General features: G+C 39.7%; 1 protein-coding gene across 1 annotated transcript in view; it reads left to right on the top strand.

Annotated features, from left to right (window-relative positions):
- Positions 1 to 24,583, top strand: part of LOC126175206 (ATP-dependent RNA helicase abstrakt) — a 136,997-nt gene that overhangs the window by 28,447 nt on the left and 83,967 nt on the right. Inside the window, exons 2-3 of the mRNA XM_049921815.1 lie at positions 14,485 to 14,601; positions 14,711 to 14,852. Coding sequence (XP_049777772.1) covers positions 14,485 to 14,601; positions 14,711 to 14,852 — 259 coding nt within the window. The remainder of the gene's footprint in view (positions 1 to 14,484; positions 14,602 to 14,710; positions 14,853 to 24,583) is intronic.

The raw sequence follows: 24,583 nt of genomic DNA, 5'->3' as shown, positions 1-24,583 counted from the left end.
AGTGAAACTAGTGCTGACTTAAAAGCTGAATTACAAGTAACCAACAAGAAGAAAGATCATAATTCACAGATTAGAAGAACCCAATATTGATACATGTAAAGAGAAGTTAAAAATAAATAATAAGGTATCCAAATTGTAAATCGTAATTTCTGTTTTAACTGGGGAGCTACATTCTGAAATTATTAAGCAGTGTGATTTAGTGAGCAGTGAGGTTCATGAGCAATTTAGAGAGCAATGAGATTAAATTGTTGAATGGGATAAAGATTCAAATTAACTTGAGGCTCTAATCTTGCATCCTTGGAGGAGCAGTTTAGCAACTGGATTGAACAAAAAGAGCAGGGAAATATTGAGTCATCTATCGATAGGCCTCAGTCATCAGCTGAGACAAATGGGACAGAAGTGGAATACCAAAGGCTATGTGATGAATAAGCTAAACGAAAGATAGTTTTTAAAAAAGAAGTTTTTGAAAAACTGTGGGTTCCCTACAGAATTAATAGAACTTTGTTTGGAGAATTCGACAAATTTTTACTAACTATTTCTGGTGTTTAAGCCTGAAGGAGATGTATATCCTACAATTTTAACATATGCTCTGATGTGCACTCATCATACTATTTGTTGCTTTTGCTACCTAGGGAAGAATGATGACTTGGGAGCAGCCATGAATCTACGTATTTGTTGGGTTTGAACTGAGCGAGAGGAGGCCATACCATTCTGATGAACAGCATTGCAGTAGTTGTCTGTACAAGCATAGAGAAAACCCTTTCAAATTTTTTGGAAGTTATTCAATTGTGCACAAAGTGTGTTTTGGAGGAAGTAGTATCTCTGGGAATTTATATTCCTGAATATATTCATGAAAACCATGAATTGTTTCTATTTCGTTTAAACTAAATTTTCTGAATAACTTCCTAGTTTTGGCTTCACCAAATGACAGGACCTTCCTGGGATTTTCTGGCCAATACTTGGAATCTAAAATCTTGGCACATTCAGTTTATCAGAGGCTAGGCATTTGACATCATGGCACAGTTTACAACCCAACATTTTATTTTTGACTTACATCCTCTGGTCTCTCTTGCAAAAGTCATTTTTTTGAAGCAGTGTCCAAAATAGGGGCCATTCATAATCTGAATCTTCCAAGTTTTGACCATGTGCAGATCTGACAATTTCTACTTCTTCAACCTTTTTTTTACTAATCAGCATAAAGAAACTAATTATATTACTCATTTTGAAAAATGATTGTAGTTGTTGAAAGTATCCTCAAAACTGACGTGAACAGCTCCCAAACACCTGTTGATAATTATTAAAACACCACAGAACAAGAAACACTGATACTGCAAGTTAACTGAGCACAACTCCCTATTTATGAAAAATTGTGGTGCTAACTTATAAGGAATAAAACTGAAAATTTCATTTTAGTAGGCAGTGCCATCTACCGAGATATTTATAATACAGTTTGCTCCAAATGAATCTAACACTTTTTAAAATGCAAGAAAAAAGGTGCCAGTACTGTGTACTGTTGCATAGTTACAGAAAAAAAGTGCTGCTTCAGGATATTTTGTAAGTCACTGCCTAAATGCTGGGACAATTCTGAAAAGATCAATTTTGTCCTAAAATATATATAAGGGAATGCTGCAGAGTGGGGAAATGAATGTTCTCAGCAATTCGCTCCTTGGAATGATTTACAAGGAATATTTAAAAATAAATATTGGTAATCAAGTACTCAAACAGTTAACATATATTGCAGGACCAAGACTCGAACTCAGGACCTTTGCCTTTCGTGGGCAGATGCTCTACCGACTGAACTCCCATAGCACGACTCACGCCCCATCCTCACAGCTTTTTAATTCCGCCAGTACCTTGTCTCCTACCTTCCAAACTTCACACAAGCTCTCCTGTGAACCTTGCAGAACTAGCACTCCTGGAAGAAAGGATATTGCGGAGACATGGCTTAGTCACAGACTGGGGGATGTTTCTAGAATAAAATTTTCACTCTACAGCGGAGTGTGTGCTGATATGAAACTTCCTGGCAGATTAAAACTGTGTGCCAGACTACAGGCTATGGCTAAGCCATGTCTCCACAATATCCTTTCTTCCAGGAATGTTAGTTCTGCAAGGTTCGCAGGAGAGCTTCTGTGAAGTTTGGAAGGTAGGAGACGAGGTACTGGCGAAATTAAAAAGGTGTGGGGACGGGGCGTGAGTTGTGCTTGGGTAGCTCAGTCAGTAGAGCACTTGCCCGCGAAAGGCAAAGGTCCTGAGTTCGAGTCTCGATCCGGCACACAGTTTTAATCTGCCAGGTAGTTTCATATCAGCGCACACTCCGCTGTAGAGTGAAAATTTCATTCTAGAAACATCCCCCAGGCTGTGGCTAAGCCATGTGTCTGCAATATCCTTTCTTCCAGGAGTGCTAGTTCTGCAAGGTTCTCAGGAGAGCTTCTGTGAAGTTTGGACGGTAGGAGATGAGGTACTGGCAGAAGTAAAGCTGTGAGGATGGGGCATGAGTCGTGCTTGGGTAGCTCAGTCGGTAGAGCATTTGCCCATGAAAGGCAAAGGTCCCGAGTTCAAGTCTCAGTTTGGCACACAGTTTTAATCTGCCAGGAAGTTCCAGTTAACATTTGAGCTATTGAGTCCATAGGTATTATAATAGTAGTTGTAGCTATAAGAAATATATTGAATGGCCTATCCTTTATTAACAGTAACTGGAGTTTATATTGTGGGGATAACAGGCTGTAAAAGAAAACAAATTAAAGAAGAAACATGGCTACCTATCACTAATGATACTGTTACATTTCATGAGACACTACTAGTAGTACCTAATTTAAACTTAGATGTACTATTAGGATTGAATTGGCTGGTTAATAAAGAAATGTCATTGAATTTCAACAGGAAAAGAGTTATGTGAGAAAGAGAGAATAATAATTATAATATTCCTTTCCATAATAGTTTATTAACTTTTAAGGAAGATTAACTTTTGTGAAAAGTCACTGTGACTGATATTGTTGTAGTTGAGGAACAAGATCATACTCGAGTAGAACTGTTGAAAAATATAAAACTAAAATCAGTGGAATTAAATATACTATTGGTAGAATAGAAAAATCAGCTAGAAGGTATTTTGTTAAAGTAGAAGGATGTATTTCGGACAAACCTTATATGATTAAAGAATGTGTATGTAAATTAAAAGTAAGCTTTTCTGTTGCAAACTTTACCAAATACCAATGAGTCTCTGCGTTAGAGCAGGGGAAGAATTACAAAGGATGGTCATTAATGATATCATTGAATGTATTTTAAGAGTACACAATGATGCATTAATGGTGGTGAAGAAACCTGCAGGTGGTGCTCGATTAGTTTTGGATGTACAAACATTAAATAAACATATTGAAACTGAACAGTACAGACCCATTGATAGAGAGGAGTTGTTATCAAAGATAGACGGAGCGAAATTCGTTAGTTGTATGGATTTAAAACAGTATGCTAGCAGGTGCCACTAAATGAGGAATGAAGACCATACACAGCTTTCTTATTTGAGGGTAAACCATAACAGTTTAAAGTATTCTCTTTTGGTTTTAACTGGCAGTGTGAGAATTAATTGTATGTGTAGGTGACTTGTTAGTTTCTAAAACTTGACAAGACCATTGTCAGTTGTTAACACAAATTTTAAGCCAATTAGAAGAAAAAAGATTAACAATAAAACTTTCTAAATCGCATGTTGGGAGACAAAAAGTTAAAATTTTTGGGTCTTATTGTAGAGATAAATGGCATACAACCTGATGCAGAAAGAATATAAACTATAAAAGGTTATCCTGAACCCAAGGATGTAAAACAATTGTGATCCCTTCTACGTTTTCATGGTGTCTACAGACAGATTTACGCTTTCCAGTCACATTAATGTGACAACCTGAATAACCACCTTTTGCAGTGTGGACTGTTGCGACAGGTGCAGGAAGATAATGAGGTTCTGGAAGGTACCTACAGTGATGTGGAGCCACACTAACTGCAATGCCATTTGCCACACCAACTCCAGTGCCATTTCCACCAGCTCTAGGTTCCGCAGTTAAGGATCCATGGTGCAAACAGCCCGATGAAGGTGGCTCTACAGAGTCTTGATGGAGTTTAAATCTGGGGATTTTGGTGGACAGTCAGGGTGTTTAGTGGACAGGGAAGTAGAATAAACTCGTCCTTGTGCTCTTTGGACCATGCTTATACATTGTGATACATGTGTGACATTGCGTTGTCTTGCTAGTAGATGCCATCATGCCGAGGAAAAACAAACTGCACGTAGTGGTGGTCACAGTCCCAAAGCATAGATGCATACTTGTATTGATCCAGTGTGCCTTCCAGAATGACAAAATCACTCAGGAAATACCACAAAAACAGTCCCAGATTATAACGCATGCAAGGTGCTTGCTTTCAGATGTTTTTCAACATACATGCCGATGGCCATCTGTCCAGTGTAGCAAAAATGTGATTCAGCCACCTGTTGCTATTCAGTGGTCATCCAGTTGCAGTGTTGGCATGCAAATTCCACCAATGAACAGCAGTTAGCACAGGTGCATAAACCAGGTACCTGTTGTGGAGACTCATATACAGAAATGTTTTCTGAACAGTGGTTGTGGAGACGCTGATGGTAACCACTTGGTATATCGTGGGATTCAGTTGCTCAACAGTTGCACATCTGTTTGCCCATACTCATCTCCACAGCCGTTGTTCATTCCTGTCATCTATAGCCTGTATTGCACACACTTGCCTCAGTGCCAGTTTTGGATAGTGCCATTTTGCAGTGCACAGTATTCTTTAAACAAAGTGCCATGCCAGCAGTTTACAAACTTAGCCATTTTAGAAATATTCCCACCCTTGGCCCAAAATCCAATCATGAGGCCTTTTTGGACTTTTCTATCCTGCATAACAAGGATAGAAACTGTTCATTGTCACTTGCTCCAGTAGATACACTGAGCCAAATCAGTAACCAATTCAAGACCGGAAACAAACTGAATTCAGCTTGGCTGTGCAGTGGCGTGATATGGACAGCTACAAAGTACAATAAGGAGTGAGCCATGCCACAAGCCCAGACTTCTGGCTAATCGGCAAACAATCACCACCGTTGGTGCCATGTGATTCACATATTTCTGTCTCCCCTTACATTGGCATCCCGCAACTGTTGCTTGCAACTTTAGTACCTCTGAATTGCCCATTTCCATGCTAGATGGGGAATACAAATCACTATCAGATACAAATTGGACATCACATAAATTGCTTTGTTTCAGCATTACGACAATGACTGCACTGTTTTCCGCATCCCCCCGAAATGCTTTGTGTACCCTCCACTGCTAGTGCAGCCACCGGCCATCTGTTAGTGGTTATTGCACATTGACATCAAACATAGGAGGTGATGTCATTAATGTGACTGGGCTGTGTGGTTATTGCACATTGACATCAAACATAGGAGGTGATGTCATTAATGTGACTGGGCTGTGTATAAGGGGACAGCACATGAATGATCTATCTTGCATTGATATAAGAATTGTCAAGGTAATGAAAACCAAATCAATAGCTCAAAATATAAAACATACAGAATACATAACATGCTTTATGAGAGTAGGACAGGTGGTCTATGAAGATGGGACAGGTGGTTGGAATTGGCCGTGATTAGGGAGTCATCCTGGCATTTGTCTAAGCAATTTAGAAAAGCCCAAATCAGGATAGCCAGACAGCAACTTCATCCTCCTGAATATGAGGTCAGTGTTGTAACAGCAGCAGTGCCTCATTCTGTTGGTCACTATTGTACAGTGCTCCTTGATTTGCACACAATGTGTTTAGGTAACTCACAATATAAAACTAGTTTTGTTCATCACCATATACATTAAGGACACTCACTGATGGCTACATTTTCACTTATATTCGACTATGCTCCTCAGCCCACCTGAAAGAGGTTGCATAGCTGGACAAAATTCCCTTGTAAAAACAGTAAACCGTGAAATTTGACAGGGTGTTGTAGTTATCCACATTTTATTACTACCCATTCTTCTGAGCACTGTAAGTGATCTTGAATTGTGTAGTATACCTTACTTATTAAGCACTTTTAGCTGCCTGTTTGAACAGACACATTTTAGTAATCTTTTTCATTTCCTTTGGCAGTTTATTATACAGTTTTATTCTGTGATATAATATGCTGTGTGTTTTTTTACTAAGTGTAGTCCAAACTGGCTATTATTCCATGATTAGATATGGGGCTGTTAGTGAAATGCTTTGTAATGTTTTCCTTGAAATGCATCACAGATTGGTAGATATACCGGTATGCACTTGGTGATGTAAATATGCCAAAATTTTAAATAGCTCTCTACAAGGAGCCCAACTATTACTTCTAGTTATTATTCTTTCAGCCCTTTTCTGCAGTTTAGAAACTGTTTCTGTGTTTTGGGCCTTTGTTTCCCAGGAAGGAATCTCACAACTAAGAATTGGGTGTATCTAGGCATACTATGTCATCACAAGACATTGGCTGTTACATACAGATGCTGAAACCCTAAGAGCATAACAAGCTGATGACATTCATTTTGAAGGTGTCTTTCTGTTTATTCCATGTTAGCTGACAATCTGTGTTCATCCCTACATCTATAGATTTACATTCTATGCATAATGTGACAGTTATTTCTCATCTTTACACTGAAGTGCATACTGTTTGTTTTATTCATGTTCAGTGTTAATTTATTGCATATTGTCCAACCATAAATATCCTCTAAAAGGAGTTCTGGTGTTTCATCAGTGGCTGTGATGTTGCAGTCATCAGCAAAGAACTTTCTCTGTGTCTTGCACTGGCTGGAAATATATATCCACCTCAAAAAACTATCCAATCTCCTGGTTTCCCACCTCCGGAAAGGCAACTCACTCGCCCTTCACAACCTTTCCAGCAAACCTCAACCTCCTCTCACTGCACACAGACCCAGTCTCTCCCATCTACTCAATCTCCCACTTCCAGCTCCACTCCCCCCAAAACCTCAAAATTCGAATCAACACACTCTGGAACCACAACACCCTAATGCAGTAGTTAACCTTTCCTTTAAACCTCTCTCCCAATCCGAAACCTCTGTCCTATCCAAAGGCCTCACCTTCAGCCCCACTCCCAGATTCAACGAAACAGCCCTCGTCAAAGATTTACTGTCCTACACCCGTACTCTCTGCTGGAAATATCACTTTGCCATGAAGAAAAATGATCCTAATCCTACTCCTAATGATCCAACTCCCCAAGACACTATCCAAATTGAACCCTGCCTGGAACAGTTCTGTCCTCCGTCACAGCGGGACCCACCTCCTCTTCCTCAAAATCACCCTCCCCAAACCTTCCAGGAATTTCTGACTTTCAGCCTTGCCTCTCAATCCTTCTTAAGAAACCTTAATCCTACTCCCAACATCACCACTGCTGAAGCCCAGGCTATCCGTGATCTCAAGTCTGACCGATCCATCGTCATTCTTCCGGCGGACAAGGGTTCCACAACCGTTGTACTTGATCGTCGGGAGTATGTGGCTATGTGGCTGAGGGACTGTGTCAGCTTTCAGACAACACTACATACAAAGTTTGCCAAGGGAATCCCATTCCTGATGGCCAGGCGGAGCTTCAAGGAATCCTCAGAACCTTAGGCCCCCTACAAAACCTTTCACCTGACTCCATCAACCTCCTGACCCCACCGACACACCGCACCCCTACATTCTACCTTCTTCCTAAAATTCACAAACCCAATCATCCCGGCCGCCCCATTGTAGCTGGTTACCAAGCCCCCACAGAACGTATCTCTGCCTACGTAGATCAACACCTTCAACCCATTACATGCAGTCTCCCATCCTTCATCAAAGACACCAACCACTTTCTCGAATGCCTGGAATCCTTACCCAATCTGTTACCCCTGGAAACCATCCTTGTAACCATTGATGCCACTTCCTTATACACAAATATTCCGCACGTCCAGGGCCTCGCTGCGATGGAGCACTTCCTTTCACGCCGATCACCTGCCACCCTACCTAAAACCTCTTTCCTCATTACCTTAGCCATCTTCATCCTGACCCACAACTTCTTCATTTTCGAAGGCCAGACATACCTACAATTAAAGGGAACAGCTATGGGTACCAGGATGGCCCCCTTGTACACCAACCTATTTATGGGTCACTTAGAGGAAGCCTTCTTGGTTACCCAGGCCTGCCAACCCAAAGTTTGGTACAGATTTATTGATGACATCTTCATGATCTGGACTCACAGTGAAGAATAACTCCAGAATTTCCTCTCCACCCTCAACTCCTTTGGTTCCATCAGATTCACCTGGTCCTACTCCAAATCCCATGCCACTTTCCTTGACATTGACCTCCATCTGTCCAATGGCCAGCTTCACACGTCCTGTAACCTCCCCTTCACTTATCGACCTTAATGACAGTGAAAAATTAAACCGCATGTACCTAATGGAAATTTGGGAAAAGCAATCGTCACCGAAGTTAAACTGTCGGTAAAGAGGGAGGAAAGGGTTACATCTAAATGAAAAGAAAAATGCTAATGAAACAGGTGGAAATTAATTTTGAAAAGGGGTAAAGTTAATAAAGAAAGTAAATGTGCAGCCGTTACGTTAATAATTAACTAGCGGTAATTAGATATTTGAGATTTGGGGGAAATTATGGTCGCCAGTCCTAAGGACAATTACTATAGTAACTGAAAAAGAAATGTTATTACACATATAATTAGCACTAGAAGCGTGGCAACTGAAGGTTGACACGTGCAGTGTGAAAACTGAAAGTTTGTCAGAAGCAATAAATTTCGCTACACTCTGACTTAATTTAGCAAAATAATTAATAAAACAGGAAAATCGAAAGTTAATTTAGTGACTGAAGGTAGGGCGACCGCGTACGGCAACCACAGAGGGCAACGCGCAGCTAGTGCAGCAGGTGATCCAACAGTGGCCTCGGGTTTCCATTCGCCGTGTTGCAGCTGCGGTCCAAATGACGCCAATGTCCACGTATCGTCTCATGCACCAGAGTTTACACCTCTATCCATACAAAATTCAAACGCGGCAACCCCTCAGCGCCGCTACCATTGCTGCACGAGAGACATTCGCTAACGATATAGTGCACAGGATTGATGACGGCAATATGCATGTGGGCAGCATTTGGTTTACTGACGAAGCTTATTTTTACCTGGACAGCTTCGTCAATAAACAGAACTGGCGCATATGGGGAACCGAAAAGCCCCATGTTGCAGTCCCAACGTACCTGCATCCTCAAAAAGTACTGGTCTGGGCCGCCATTTCTTCCAAAGGAATCATTGGCCCATTTTTCAGATCCGAAACGATTACTGCATCACGCTATCTGGACATTCTTCGTGAATTTGTGGCGGTACAAACTGCCTTAGACGACACTGCGAACACCTCGTGGTTTATGCAAGATGGTGCCCGGCCACATCGCACGGCCGACGTCTTTAATTTCCTGAATGAATAGTTCGATGATCGTGTGATTGCTTTGGGCTATCCAAAACATACAGGAGGCGGCGTGGATTGGCCTCCCTATTTGCCAGACATGAACCCCTGTGACTTCTTTCTGTGGGGACACTTGAAAGACCAGGTGTACCGCTAGAATCCAGAAACAATTGAACAGCTGAAGCAGTACATCTCATCTGCATGTGAAGCCATTCCACCAGACACGTTGTCAAAGGTTTCGGGTAATTTCATTCAGAGACTACGCCATATTATTGCTACGCATGGTGGATATGTGGAAAATATCGTACTACAGAGTTTCCCAGACCGCAGCGCCATCTGTTGTTGACAATTGTAACTACTGTAATTTCGAAAGTTTGTCTGCCTGAAAATGTACTGTTGTCCCAAGCATATTGCAACAAACGGTGTATTTCTATCGCTGCTCGTTTAGTTTGTATTGCCATTTCAAATATACCGGTCATTTTTGAAACACCCTGTATATGCATGGACATCACTGTTCTTCTCAAATGGTGGTGGATCATTTATGACAAATTTCATTAGCATATGTATGTATTGTGATGGTGCAGTTAAAATGCCTAACTCCTTAAGTGGTGCTTACATGACAACTGCAGGTGAACACTACATATTATTCTTAGTGCTCACTCTTGCGCAATCAGTACTTTCTTTCTAAGTTGTGAGTTATCTCAGAATATTATTCTGTAAGGCATTATTGATATGAAATATGCAATATGTCTGAAGATTGATTCATTTGTTCCCAAGACTAGCAATTGTCCAAAGAGCAAAAGTAGCTGAACTTCGTTGTTTGAGTAGGTCAGTAATATGCTTCATCAAGTTCAAGTTTTCAGCAGTATGTGCACCCAATAATGTGGAGTATTCTGCCACATTTACTGACTCCTAAACGAATTGTTGGTATGACTATGTTTGTTGTACAGAACTGAATGTAGTGTTTTTTCTCAAAATTTAGGGAATGGCCATTTTTAGAGGAGCAGTTGATAATTCTTTGAAAAATATCATTAACAATCTTCAGTTGCTTCCTCTCTAATGGAATTTATTTTAACTTTACTATCATCTGCAGTAAATACCAATTCTGCTTGATGAATGTTAAGTGGAAGGCTATTCACGTGTGTAAGGAATAGTAGTGGACCCAAAATTGAACCTTGTAGGATTACCGTGGTGACTTCTCACTAGTCACAATAATTTTCTCTCCTTTCAGTGTAATTTGAACTTTTAAAAACTATATATTGATTTCTATTTGTTAAGTATGATTCAAACCAGTTGTATGTAAAGCCATCAGGCCATAAAACTTACTTTTTCTAAGAAAGTAACATGACCTATGCAACCAAACACCTCACAAAGATCACAAAAATACCAACTGGCAATATTTTATTATTTAAGGCTTGTAATACTTGGTGAGTGAATGTATAAATAGAATTTTCAGTCGAGCAGCCATTCTGGAATCCAAACCCTGAACAGCTAAGTAAATTGGTTCTACTTGAAAGTGGGACTACTCTTGAGTACATTACTTTTGTAAATATTTTTGAAAAATACGTCAATAAGGAAATTGGACAATAATTATTTAAGTCTTACTTGTCACCTTCCTTATAAAAAGGTTTAACAATCTGACACAAAAAAATTCCCTGTGTCAATGAAGCATTACATATATATTACTAAGAACATTACTTATTAAGGTAGAGCAACTTTTCAGAATCCTTTTTGAAATTCCGTCAACATCATGTGAGCTTTTGTTTTCTTAGAATTTTTATAATTCTGTTAATTTCAGTTATGGGTGTCTGTGCTACTTGTAATTTCTTAAAGTTTTATGGAATGACATTTTTAATAAACAGACCTACTATAAATGACTCTTTCAGGGTGTTATATGTACAAATATGACTAAATGCATGAATGGAATCATAAACTCACTCAAGTTTGCATTTTGCAGTGAGGGCCCTCTGGTCACATGGCACATGTACAAGTGATGGTCAGGTTTGTTCCATACCTCATGTAGCAACATCACAGCAGCATTGATTTGTTCTCTGAGGTGTTCCATCATTCTTGGCAGTGGCCATCATTCTTGGCAGTGGAGGTACATCAATATGGTCCTTAATGTATACTCAAAGGAAAAATTCACAAGACATTAGGTCAGGCGACCTGGGGAGCGAAGGGAATAAAGCCACATCATCTTCAACACCACACATATACAGAAGTCCATCGTTTAAGTAGCGATGAACATCGATGCTCCAATGAGGGGTGCCTCTGCCTGTCGAGATATGAAATTCTCAGGATCAGTTATGGAAACAACCACAAATGCAACATATCAAGCTAAGAGATACCCATCACAGTCTTCTGACAGAAGGAAAACGGTCCCACACAGCTTCATCTGTGGCACTGCACAGAAAACATTAACATATGGAAAGTCTTGTTCATGTGACCTGATTTCTTGAGGATTTTCAGTGCCCCACACTTTCACTTTGTAGCGATTAACTGTCCCACATAAATGGAAGGTTGCTTCATCACTGAATATCAGTTTGGAGTCAAAATATTCATCCTCAAGTGCTTCTTGCATTATGATGCAAAATTGAAGGCACCATCACAATATCTTCCTCACAGGTTTCTGTAATTATTCAAGTTCATGATATGCATTAACCAATCATTATTGTTACATGGTTGAAAATTTTCTGTGACCAAAATTGGATGAATTATTACATGATCATGACAGGTGCAACATCTGATTCCAACAAGACACATTGCATCATCCAGTGCAAATTCTAAGACAAATGTTTCCCTGTCATCTTGTCTCTCCACAGTATAACATTGGGTACCCCCCCCCCCCCCCCCCCAGATTGCCTGATTTAACACCACGTAATTTTTTCCTCTTGGCTTATCTCAAGGAAAAAGTGTACACACGTCATCCCCTTACTACTGATAAACTCAAGGGTGTTACACCAAAGAAATCAGTGCTATTCCCTGGAATATGCCTCACAGAGTCATGGACAATTTCCAGTATAGGCTCCGTAACTATGTGGACCATGGGGATATGCATTTACAAGATATTATTTTCAAAACCAAGTAAATTGAAATTGTGCTCTACAGTCTTTCAAATAATAAAGTAAATTTCATCGCATGTGGATTTGTTTTTGTTACATACATTTTTTTTTTAATGAGAAAGTTTAGTACAACTCACCCTGTGTTAACCTGTCATTAATGATTTTTACAAAATTATTTGTACATTGGTGATTGTGACACTAGTGCAGCTGAACAATGTTAAATAAGTACAAAGAATCTGTTATTTTCCAGTTGTCACAAAAAATTTGTTATGTCCCAGTTTGCCATCCTGCATACCCTGTTCTCATCCATATCCACACTATTACTGCCACAAGTAGTGTTTTTACTTGTTATCTTTTCTTAAAACTTTCACAGTCCTCATACGTCATCTTCCATATGACCATGTCCCAAATTAGATTTGGAGATACCAATAATTTGGATCACTATCCGAAACATTTTCTGTGGTTGGCAGACTACATCTCACCCAAGGATATTATTCTTTTTCCTGTCAGTCCTTTATCTTGAATCTCCTGAATGTGACTCAAAAGCTCATTTAGTGTTAGTATTGAATAAAATGAGCTTTAACTCTACCATCTTGTAGAGACCTGTTTGTGTTTGGTGTAAAATTATGTTTCTGCTTACTTTGGACTATCAGATAAAAGCAAAAGTAATTCGCATAATTATTAATGTGGATAGGTTGGCAGCAGTTGTAAGTGGTTATTAATATACTTCTCAGAAGTGGTCTGTAATGGCTGCTTCGACTGGTTGATGTGTTTTTTGACTTGTTCAACATTGGTGAAGTTCTCCTTCATGATGGGTTTTACAAAACATGATATGAAAAGATGCAGCTGAATGAATTCTGTTCGTACTTCCATCAGATTATTTTCTCAATTCAATACTTGTAGCTGCCCAAAATGAAAGTAAAATAATGTGTGTCGTTTGTACCACCTTTCTCACCCAGTACAGAGAACCCTAACATTGTGTGTCAGCAACCACTCCATGACAAAAAAATAGGCGTTTGGTGCAGTATAACAGAAACGCCCATCATTGGACTGATATTTCTTTACGCTACGCTATCCTCAACACAGTTGTGTGTGCGCAACTCACTGAATGCTTAGATGTGCAAATTATGTGTATTGATGTTACAGGGAGTCACTGTCAGCATCTTCTGTAAATGTATCTTTCACTGTATTTTTTATTGTAAATAAATGGTAAGTCCTTTTCAGCTCTTCATTTCTGTAATTTCACTGCATTTCCCTTATACTTACATGGGCTACTTTAATCTGCACCACCCTGTATATTACTGATGTAACTGTCACACACTGATTTTTAAGCAAATGTTTGTTAGATAATAAACACCAAACATATAATTAAAATTTTAGTTTGTGAAGGTTAGTATAAAACATGCACTGGTTTTGTCAGTCTTGTCTACATTAAGACATGCATGACAGTACAGACTTTTCAGTGTTCTTTTCAAAGTGGACTCTTAATAAGTATGACTAACTGAAGAGTTAGAGAAGATCCAACAAAAAGTAGCACATTTCTCACCATATCAAGTAGTAAGCTTGAGACCATTAGAGAAATGCTCTACAAACTACATCACTACAAGAGAGGCAGTGTGTATCATGGAAAAGTGTACTGTTAAAATTCCGAGAGTGCATGTTTGAAGAAAAGTTGTGAAACATAATACCTCCTCCCACATATATCTCATGAAATTACCATGATTAAATAAAAAAAAGAGAAATTAGAACTCATACAGAAGTTTATCAATATTGGTTTTTCAAATGCATCATTTGCAAATGGAACAGACAAGGATGAAAATGATCTGACACACAGTGTAAGATTGCTTTAGTGTATAGATTTAGGTGTAGATGTAAGAAGTGGATGAATTTCTTTGCTAATTTCAAGCAGAAATAACTATCAGATTTTCAAGAATATTTATTTGTGTCTAAGGCTTGTGATGTTAAGATTTAGTTCACTTTTCTAGCGATACCGGAGAGAAGAAAAAACTTCCAGCTCAGAAAGTGAAGATGAATATGTTCCATATGTGCCTGTTAAACTACGGAAGAAGGAACAGCTCGTCAAATTAGGAAGGCTGACTCAGGTATATTTTTGAAGAGTATTTAACTGTTGTATTGTGTTCTTAGAATGTGCTCACATTATTATTATTATTATTATTATTATTATTATTATTATTATTATTTTGCTTTCAGTTAAAGGAGGAATGGAATAAAGGAAAATCATCAAGTGAGAATGAACGAGACAATGAAGATGATGAGGATGGTCAAGTATGGGGCAGGAAGTCAAACATCAGTCTACTTGATCAGCATACTGAACTCAAGAAGATGGCTGAAGGTATGTAATTCCAGATGTATTTGCTAGTAATTCATGTAAGACATGACTCAGAGTTTGTGGAAACTGAGTATTTAGCTCTACTGTCCACTGTTATTGAACTTTGGCAGAGTGTAAATGAATGTGTGTTGGCTGAATTTATATTCGAGCATCTCCATAAGTCTTTCAGTTAGGATATATTATTTTTATGTAAATCACTCCCCAAAAAATTCTGTCTGTTATAACCAAACACACAACTAAATATCCATTATCAGTTTGCATGTTGATGCTTTAGGCCTCATAATTGTTCTGAGTTGTGAAACATTTCCTTTCTGTTTCCTTCATATTGAAGTCCTATTTCTCTTCAAGTACTAGCACTTCAGTGCCTCTTATTTTTCTTTTCATGCCTACCAAAGCAAACTTTCTTTCGTGAATAGCCCTTGAAGAACTAGAAGTTTGAGAAACCATGAACAGCACAGAACATGTGACTCCGTCAAAGATTATATTTATTGTAATGAAAAGAGAAGATGGCAGTTTTGAAAAGGTATCAACTTCCCGTATCCACAGGGTTTTGCAGGGTAACACTGATACACCTAAACCTGTAAGAGAACAGAACAACATTACAGTATTAGAATAAACATCAACTTCTCTGAAAGTTAAGCAAATACACATTTTTGCTATTTCTCCACTGTTAGAGCTCCATGAATTTCAGCAAGTGTGTTGTTTCCTGGAAAGATCTGAAGCTAATTGACATCTAGGCACTAAATTAGAAACGAGGAGGAAAAGAAATGGTAACATAAGTACAAGGCATGACCAAAAAGTAATGAGAATTTTTGTTTTTCTTAAAGAATCACTATTTATTCATCAACATCAACTTTTTACCCTTCAAAGTAATCCCCCCTCAGATATAATACACTTGTGTCAGCACTTTTTCCAGTCTTGGAGGCACTCCTGGAACTCACTTTTTGCTATGGTTTTCATCTCCTTTAGCAATCCGAATTTTCTCTCATCAGTGGTGCTAAAACGACATCCTTTCATGGTTTCTTCAGCCTTGGAAATAGGAAGAAGTTGCAGGGTGCCATGTTTGGTGAGTACAGTGGCTGAGGCAACATAACAGTTTTGTTTCTTGCCAAAAAATCATGAACAAGCTTGGAGGTTTGAGCAGGAGCATTATTGTGTTGCAATTTTCTCAGTTGGTTTTGCCACAATTATGGTTGTTTTCATTGGATTGCTTCATGCAAACAGTGCATAACTTCTAGATAGTTTTCCTTACTGACTGTATAACTGGAAGGCAGGAACTCAAGATGCACTATCCCATTGTGATCAAAGAAAACAGCAAGAAGGACCTTCACAAGTGGTAGAACTTGTCAAATTTTTTTGTCGTGGCTTATGAGGTAGTTTCAATTGGGATGATTGGACCTTGGTTTCAATGACATACTTGTATATGCATGTTTTCTCACCTTCTTTAGAAGTTCTGGATCATTGTCGACTTCATTCAGCAATTCCTGACTGATATCATTTGTGGTCGAAATTCAACAATTTTGGACCAAACTTCACTGCAACACATTTCATGCCCAAAACACCCAAAAGAATTCCTTGGCATATCCTCAGAGATTTTTATGCCAATTCTTACTGGAGGTGTGTCTGAAATGTTTTCCTCGGCCACCCATAACAAAACAACGATATTTCAGTGTTGGGTGTTGTGGTTCTGTCATGTAATCATTTCAAATGTCAGCAAAGCAGGAAGAAAGTTGTCACTACTTCAGAATCAGTAACCATTGCCCTATAGCAAACTAATTACTTTAAGAAAAATTCTTAAATATCACCAATGGACAGGAAAATCTAGCCTGTGAGCTCTATGGTTTTCATGTGAGCTCAACAGTTTTAGATAAAGGGGTCTAAGGTGAAAGGTTAGGGCCCATGTACCACCATGTTTCATTTCCTGTTACTACCTTGTTGACATAATACCTCTGAAACAGGTAGCCCTTTGGCAATCACAATTTCAGTTAATTACAACACAGATTGAGTAAGATATCAGATCTCAATAATAGGTCAATAAAGACAGGCAGGCATTGATTAAATAAGATTTTCAGCTAGCCCAAATTATGAAACAGCTCTTAATTTAATCAAAAATGGAACAGGTATGCCTTCAATAAAAACAGCTTCAGTTAAATATAATTACCAAATAGAAAACAGATAGGCCTAGGCCTTCTTTAATAACAGTTTCAGTTAAGTAAAATTATCAAATAGAAAACAGGCAGGCCTTCTTTAATAACAGCTTCACTAAAGTAAAATTACCAAATAGAAAACAGACAGGCATTCAAGGATAACAGTTTCAGTTAAGCAAAACTCACCAGATGCAAAAACAGCAGGCTTTCTTCACTCAAAAGATTAATCATGTGATAATGCATAGGCAATTCAATAACATCAAAACTTGGCTTTTGTTTTCACAGGTTTCCACCTTAAACTCAAGTACAAGTGAATTCCAGTTTTAATCAATTCATTCTTGTTGACAAGAACTACCCCACAATAACAATTTACAACACATCTAACAGCTGATGAACTGCTGGTCACCAATCACAACAGAACAACACAACATATAACTTCTAGTGCCCAATGCACCACTTTAACTGTACACCATTAAACACTATGCTCTCTGTATGCCATATCATCAGCCCAAACTAGTTGTTTTTCATGCAGCAGAGCTTAAATAGCTTAGCACACCTTAATATTGATACATTCTGAAGTAAGCCAGCTTAGCTGTGCTGACTCTGCATAGACACCACTTACGCTAGGTTTATTTAATCGTATGGTGATTTTATACAATGTACAGTTGAAGTAATACAAGTGATTTTATACAATATACATTTGATATAAGACTAGATTAAACATTAAAGTCTGTGTTTTTCAACCAATTAATTAAGCTGGGTGTGCAAGTGAACAAGTCGTCGGGAATTCCAGGGTATGAATGAGGTGGACAGCGTTGTACTAGATGTTCAATTGTCTGCTCTTCTTGATTACATTCACACATTGGTGAACCGATCCAGCCCCATTTGTATCTGAAGTAGCTACAACAACCATGTCGAGTCCTTAACCTGTTGAGGCGGCGCCAGAGGTTCCTCAGTAGGTCAAAACCTTTTGGCTTCTTTGTGGGATCAAGGTGATGGGCTCTTGTTCCCAATGTTTTTGTTGACCATTCAGCTTCCAGCTTTCATTTAGATCAAAACCATCCACGATGAGTTGTCCTGCAGTAACACTTGCTGGTCTTCTTGATCGCAATCGTTGCTGTGGCGGATGACAGAATTCCTGGTGCAGAGGATGATGCATAGATTTTCTTGGCCTCCCTCAGTAGAGCTTGTTTCCGCCTTAAGTGAGGTGGAGAGATGTGACTCAATATAGGTTACAAGAGGCATGGGGTTGATTTGATGGCAGCGGTAATGCAGCACATTGTGTCATTCAGTTTTGTGTCTACCTTCTTCACATGTACTCTTTCCAACCAGACAAGTGCACAGTACTCGGCAGCAGAGTACACAAGACTGGTGCCAGTTAAACGCAGACAGTCAGCAGAGGTTCCCCTGGTGGTACCACTGAGTTTATGTAGTATGTTGTTCCTTGCAACATATTTATGAGAAAGTTTGGTGATGTGCTCTTTGTAGCTCAGGGTTCTATCTAGAGTGATTCTGAGATAATTTGGGAAAGAATTGTACCTCAACTTTTGCCTGTTGAGCAAAACTCTTGGTTTGTAGTTCGCAGTGTGATTCGCTAGATGGAAACAAGAGACTTCAGTTTTTGATGTGCTTGGGATCAATCTCCAGGTCTTGAAGAAAGTTGACATCTTCTCCAGATCCTCTGTAAGAATTCACCATCTTCAAAATTACTGCTCTGTGCTACCAGTGCAGTGTCATCAGTATAGATGAATTTAGTTGATGTTGTGGTTTGTAAATCATTAATGTATAAATTGAATAGTGATGGGGCTAAAACAGATCCCTGTGGTTGTCCATTATTTAGTTTCCGTTTGTTGCTTTTAGAGCTGCCTAGAAACACTTCGAGTCCCTTTCACAGTTTCTCGACTTGGTACAACTTGCAGTAGCTTGTAAATCAGTCCCTGTCGCCATACAAGGCTGTCAGGTTGATGAAGAACCTGTTGACTTCAGATGGACTTGAAAACCTTCTTCAATATGGGTAGTTAGGGCAAGAACTTGATTGGTGCAGCTGCGTCCTTTTCTGAAGCCAGCTTGTTCAGGAGGGGTAGCAACCTCGACGAATGGTGCTATTCTGGTTAGGAGGACTTGTTCCAAAAGTTTGAATGTACAACTGAGCAGTGCTGTAGGGCGGTATCTTTCAGGGCTGTCTTCTAGCTTGCCAAGTTTGAGAGTGGCTATAACTTTTGGCAGTTTGAATTGTCTGGGAAATTTGTTCTCTTTGAGTATGTAAGTGAAGAGTGAAGTGAGCCAGCGTACGCAGTGTGAGCCCATGTTCTTAATAAATACATTATAGATGTTGTCGGGGCCAGCAGCCTTACCAACTTTCAGTTGCTTGACAGCATTTTCCACTTCCACTATGAAAAAGGGCCTGGAAAGTGGCTCGTTTCTTGGGGCACTGCGCTTGAGGTTAGAGGGGTTACATTTTGCTGCTCTGGTATGATTCTTGTCTCTCTTTGCCCTTGTGAGGTCTGTGATCCGGTTGGCAATGAGGTCGGGACTCAATTTAGGATACGGCTTTTTGAGGTGTTGCTTGCCAGTTAGCCCATTCAAGACTCTCCATGCTTTCCTACTTGCCTTGGCAAAGTTCATCTCTTTGTGTGTCGCTTCCAATTTCTCTCATCTGTTCTTGTTTAAAGAGTGGAGTAGCTGTGAGCCCACTGTTTGATTTCTGGAACTTCAGTATTCTTGATATAAAGTCTCACTTTCTTGGTTCCATCCAGGCACCTATTCCTTTCTGTAACCCTTAGGAATGTTTGACTTAGCAGCTTTGATAACTAGTCTGACGAATTTGTCGTAGTTTGTTTGCTGTTGTCTGTAAGTTCTTTGCAGCTAAGTTGGAGTCAAGGTCTTTTGAGAATCCATCCCAGTTAGCTCATTGAAAATTCCGTGTGGGTAGCGGCGTTGAGTTTACAAGGGGAATTTTTAAACCAATTTCTGTCATAACACAGAACAGTATGAGTGGCATTAAGTGGCTGGTCTAGCTGATCTTTGGACACAATGGGTTGTAATCCTTATTCCAGTGTGCAGAGTGGTAAGTTCCCTTGTCTTTCACATCAAAGACCAAGTGCATGCTGGTAGTTTCTGCGATTGAGCTAGTGACTCCCCATTGACATTCACAGTGTCATACTGCCAATCCATGTGATGGCTGTTAAAGTCTCCAGTCTATATACAAGGGTGATCAAAAGCCGGCAGAACTGTGGAGGTCCAATTCACAATTGGAGGTTTGTACAGGTTGACAATTATTAAGTCATTTATCTGGATTTCTATTGTGTAGATATGGTTAACTTCTGTAGAATCAATTACATGCACTCCTTTAGGCTTGACTTCACATAAGTGGCTATTCCATATTGTGGATGGGGGATAGCTTCGACCAGTGCATAACCAGGTTTTCATCCTCTACGCTGAAGATCTTGCTCATCTTTGGTATGTGTTTCCTGAATGTTGACAACATCAATGTTAAGTTCATGCAGTTGTTTCTGTAGATACTCACATTTGGCAGAGCTTATGCCTTCAATATTAAGCTGCATAATATGAACTACCCCCCCATGAACCATGGAACTTGCCGTTGGTGGGGAGGCTTGCGTGCCTCAGCGATACAGATAGCCGTACCGTAGGTACAACCACAACAGAGGGGTATCTGTTGAGAGGCCAGACAAACGTGTGGTTCCTGAAGACGGGCAGCAGCCTTTTCAGTAGTTGCAAGGGCAACAGTCTGGATGATTGACTGATCTGGCCTTGTAACAAAAACCAAAACGGCCTTGCTGTACTGGTACTGCGAACGGCTGAAAGCAAGGGGAAACTACGGCCGTAATTTTTCCCGAGCGCATGCAGCTTTACTGTATGATTAAATGATGGTGGCGTCCTCTTGGGTAAAATATTCTGGAGATAAAATAGTCCCCCATTCGGATCTCCGGGCAGGGACTACTCAAGAGGATGTCGTTATCAGGAGAAAGAAAACTGGCGTTCTACAGATCGGAGCGTGGAATGTCAGATCCCTTAATCAGGCAGGTAGGTTAGAAAATTTGAAAAGGGAAATGGATAGGTTAAAGTTAGATATAGTGGGAATTAGTGAAGTTCGGTGGCAGGAGGAACAAGACTTATGGTCAGGTGACTACAGGGTTATAAACACAAAGTCAAATAGGGCTAATGCAGGAGTAGGTTTAATAATGAATAGGAAAATAGGAATGCGGGTAAGCTACTACAAACAGCATAGTGAACGCATTATTTTGGCCAAGATAGATACGAAGCCCACACCTACTACAGTAGTACAAGTTTATATGCCAACTAGCTCTGCAGATGACGAAGAAATTGAAGAAATGTATGATGAAATAAAAGAAATTATTCAGATAGTGAAGGGAGACGAAAATTTAATAGTCATGGGTGACTGGAATTCGAGTGTAGGAAAAGGGAGAGAAGGAAACGTAGTAGGTGAATATGGATTGGGGGTAAGAAATGAAAGAGGAAGCCGCCTGGTAGAATTTTGCACAGAGCACAACTTAATCGTGGCTAACGCTTGGTTTAAGAATCATGATAGAAGGTTGTACACATGGAAGAACCCTGGAGATACTAAAAGGTATCAGATAGATTATATAATGGTAAGACAGAGATTTAGGAACCAGGTTTTAAATTGTAAGACATTTCCAGGGGCAGATGTGGACTCTGACCACAATCTATTGGTTATGACCTGTAGATTAAAACTGAAGAAACTGCAAAAAGGTGGGAATTTAAGGAGATGGGACCTGGATAAACTGAAAGAACCAGAGGTTGTACAGAGTTTCAGGGAGAGCATAAGGGAACGGGTAGCTTTGAGGGATGAAGTAGTGAAGGCAGCAGAGGATCAAGTAGGTAAAAAGACGAGGGCTAGTAGAAATCCTTGGGTAACAGAAGAAATATTGAATTTAATTGATGAAAGGAGAAAATATAAAAATGCAGTAAATGAAGCAGGCAAAAAGGAATACAAACGTCTCAAAAATGAGATCGCGCAGGAAGTGCAAAATGGCTAAGCAGGGATGGCTAGAGGACAAATGTAAGGATGTAGAGGCTTATCTCACTAGGGGTAAGATACATACTGCCTACAGGAAAATTAAACAGACCTTTGGAGATAAGAGAACCACTTGTATGAATATCAAGAGCTCAGATGGAAACCCAGTTCTAAGCAAAGAAGGGAAAGCAGAAAGGTGGAAGGAGTATATAGAGGGTCTATACAAGGGCGATGTACTTGAGGACGATATTATGGAAATGGAACAGGATGTAGATGAAGATGAAATGGGAGATACTGTGTGAAGAGTTTGACAGAGCACTGAAAGACCTGAGTCAAAACAAGGCCCCCGGAGTAGACAACATTCCATTGGAACTACTGCCGGCCTTGGGAGAGCCAGTCCTGACAAAACTCTACCATCTGGTGAGCAAGATGTATGAAACAGGCGAAATACCCTCAGACTTCAAGAAGAATATAATAATTCCAATCCCAAAGAAAGCAGGTGTTGACAGATGTGAAAATTACCGAACAATCAGTTTAATAAGCCACAGCTGCAAAATACTAACACAAATTCTTTACAGACAAATGGAAAAACTAGTAGAAGCTGACCTCGGGGAAGATCAGTTTGGATTCCGTAGAAATATTGGAACACGTGAGGCAATACTGACCTTACGACTTATCTTAGGAGAAAGATTAAGGAAAGGCAAACCTACGATCCTAGCATTTGTAGACTTAGAGAAATCTTTTGACAATGTTGACTGGAATACTCTCTTTCAAATTCTAAAGGTGGCAGGGGTAAAATACAGGGAGCGAAATGCTATTTACAATTTGTACAGATACAAGATGGCAGTTATAAGAGTCGAGGGACATGAAAGGGAAGTAGTGGTTGGGAAGGGAGTAAGACAGGGTTGTAGCCTCTCCCCGATGTTATTCAATCTGTATATTGAGCAAGCAGTAAAGGAAACAAAAGAAAAATTCGGAGTAGGTATTAAAATCCATGGAGAAGAAATAAAAACTTTGAGATTTGCCGATGACATTGTAATTCTGTCAGAGACAGCAAAGGACTTGGAAGAGCAGTTGAACGGAATGGATGGTGTCTTGAAGGGAGGATATAAGATGAACATCAACAAAAGCAAAACGAGGATAATGGAATGTAGTCAAATTAAGTCGGGTGATGTTGAGGGTATTAGATTAGGAAATGAGACACTTAAAGTAGTAAAGGAGTTTTGCTATTTGGGGAGCAAAATAACTGATGATGGTCGAAGTAGAGAGGATATAAAATGTAGACTGGCAATGGCAAGGAAAGCGTTTCTGAAGAAGAGAAATTTGTTAACATCGAGTATAGATTTAAGTGTCAGGAAGTCATTTCTGAAAGTATTTGTATGGAGTGTAGCCATGTATGGAAGTGAAACGTGGTCGGTAAACAGTTTGGACAAGAAGAGAATAGAAGCTTTCGAAATGTGGTGCTACAGAAGAATGCTGAAGATTAGATGGGTAGATCACATAACTGATGAGGAAGTATTGAATAGGATTGGGGAGAAGAGAAGTTTGTGGCACAACTTGACCAGAAGAAGGGATCGGTTGGTAGGACATGTTCTGAGGCATCAAGGGATCACCAATTTAGTATTGGAGGGCAGCGTGGAGGGTAAAAATCGTAGGGGGAGACCAAGAGATGAATACACTAAGCAGATTCAGAAGGATGTAGGTTGCAGTAGGTACGGGGAGATGAAGAAGCTTGCTCAGGATAGAGTAGCATGGAGAGCTGCATCAAACCAGTCTCAGGACTGAAGACCACAACAACAACAACAACAACAACAACAATATGAACTAGGTGTTTCTTGTCTCTAGTTGGATGATCCTGAAAAGGACAGTTATTAGTTACGTTTCCGGACATATTGTATATCACCTATGACACTGTTGCTCGTGTAGCACCACCCAGAAGTCACATGTAGGGTAATTTAGGTTATACCTACGGACATGAGCTACGTTCGACCCCTAGGTGACTAATCAGTACACTATCCTAAGGGAGTGTGGTACACGCACATGTGAACTTAGAATTAGGGGGAAACCCTATTGGGCACAAGGAAATTCCTTACACTCATACTTTTAATTTAATTAAAACAACAATGGCAAATGCTATCAAAAGGCCATACCAGTTGCGCTTTATCAAATCACAAATCATCAGTTCTTTGCTCACACTGAATGTGCAAACACACTTCCTAATATATTTCACAAGGGTACATACAGTGTAATTCTTTCATAGGCACTACTGCTAATGGCGCAACCGTCTGCTTTTGTCACTGTGGTGCCGGGAAAAAAAAAAAGTCTGAACAAGTATATCAAGTACACTCATGTTCTTCCATAGCACCACACAAAGTCTTTAATTAATTTGGTGTGCCTCCTGCCCAGGAGCTTCCACAGAATTTGTCTTGATCACTGTACATGCAATAGCACATCTTTTCACTATGAGACGATTTCTGTAACCAATAGTGAACACTCACCAGAACAGCAAGGCCAAGGAGCTCACAGTAACAGCAATGATGCAAACTGCACGCCACTCACAATTCCACTGA

This window comes from Schistocerca cancellata, chromosome 3 (genome assembly GCF_023864275.1).
Source record: "Schistocerca cancellata isolate TAMUIC-IGC-003103 chromosome 3, iqSchCanc2.1, whole genome shotgun sequence".
Classification (NCBI taxonomy): Eukaryota; Metazoa; Arthropoda; class Insecta; order Orthoptera; family Acrididae; genus Schistocerca; species Schistocerca cancellata.
Note: the sequence above shows the minus strand (reverse complement) of the source record. Positions and strands in the feature narration are given on the sequence as shown.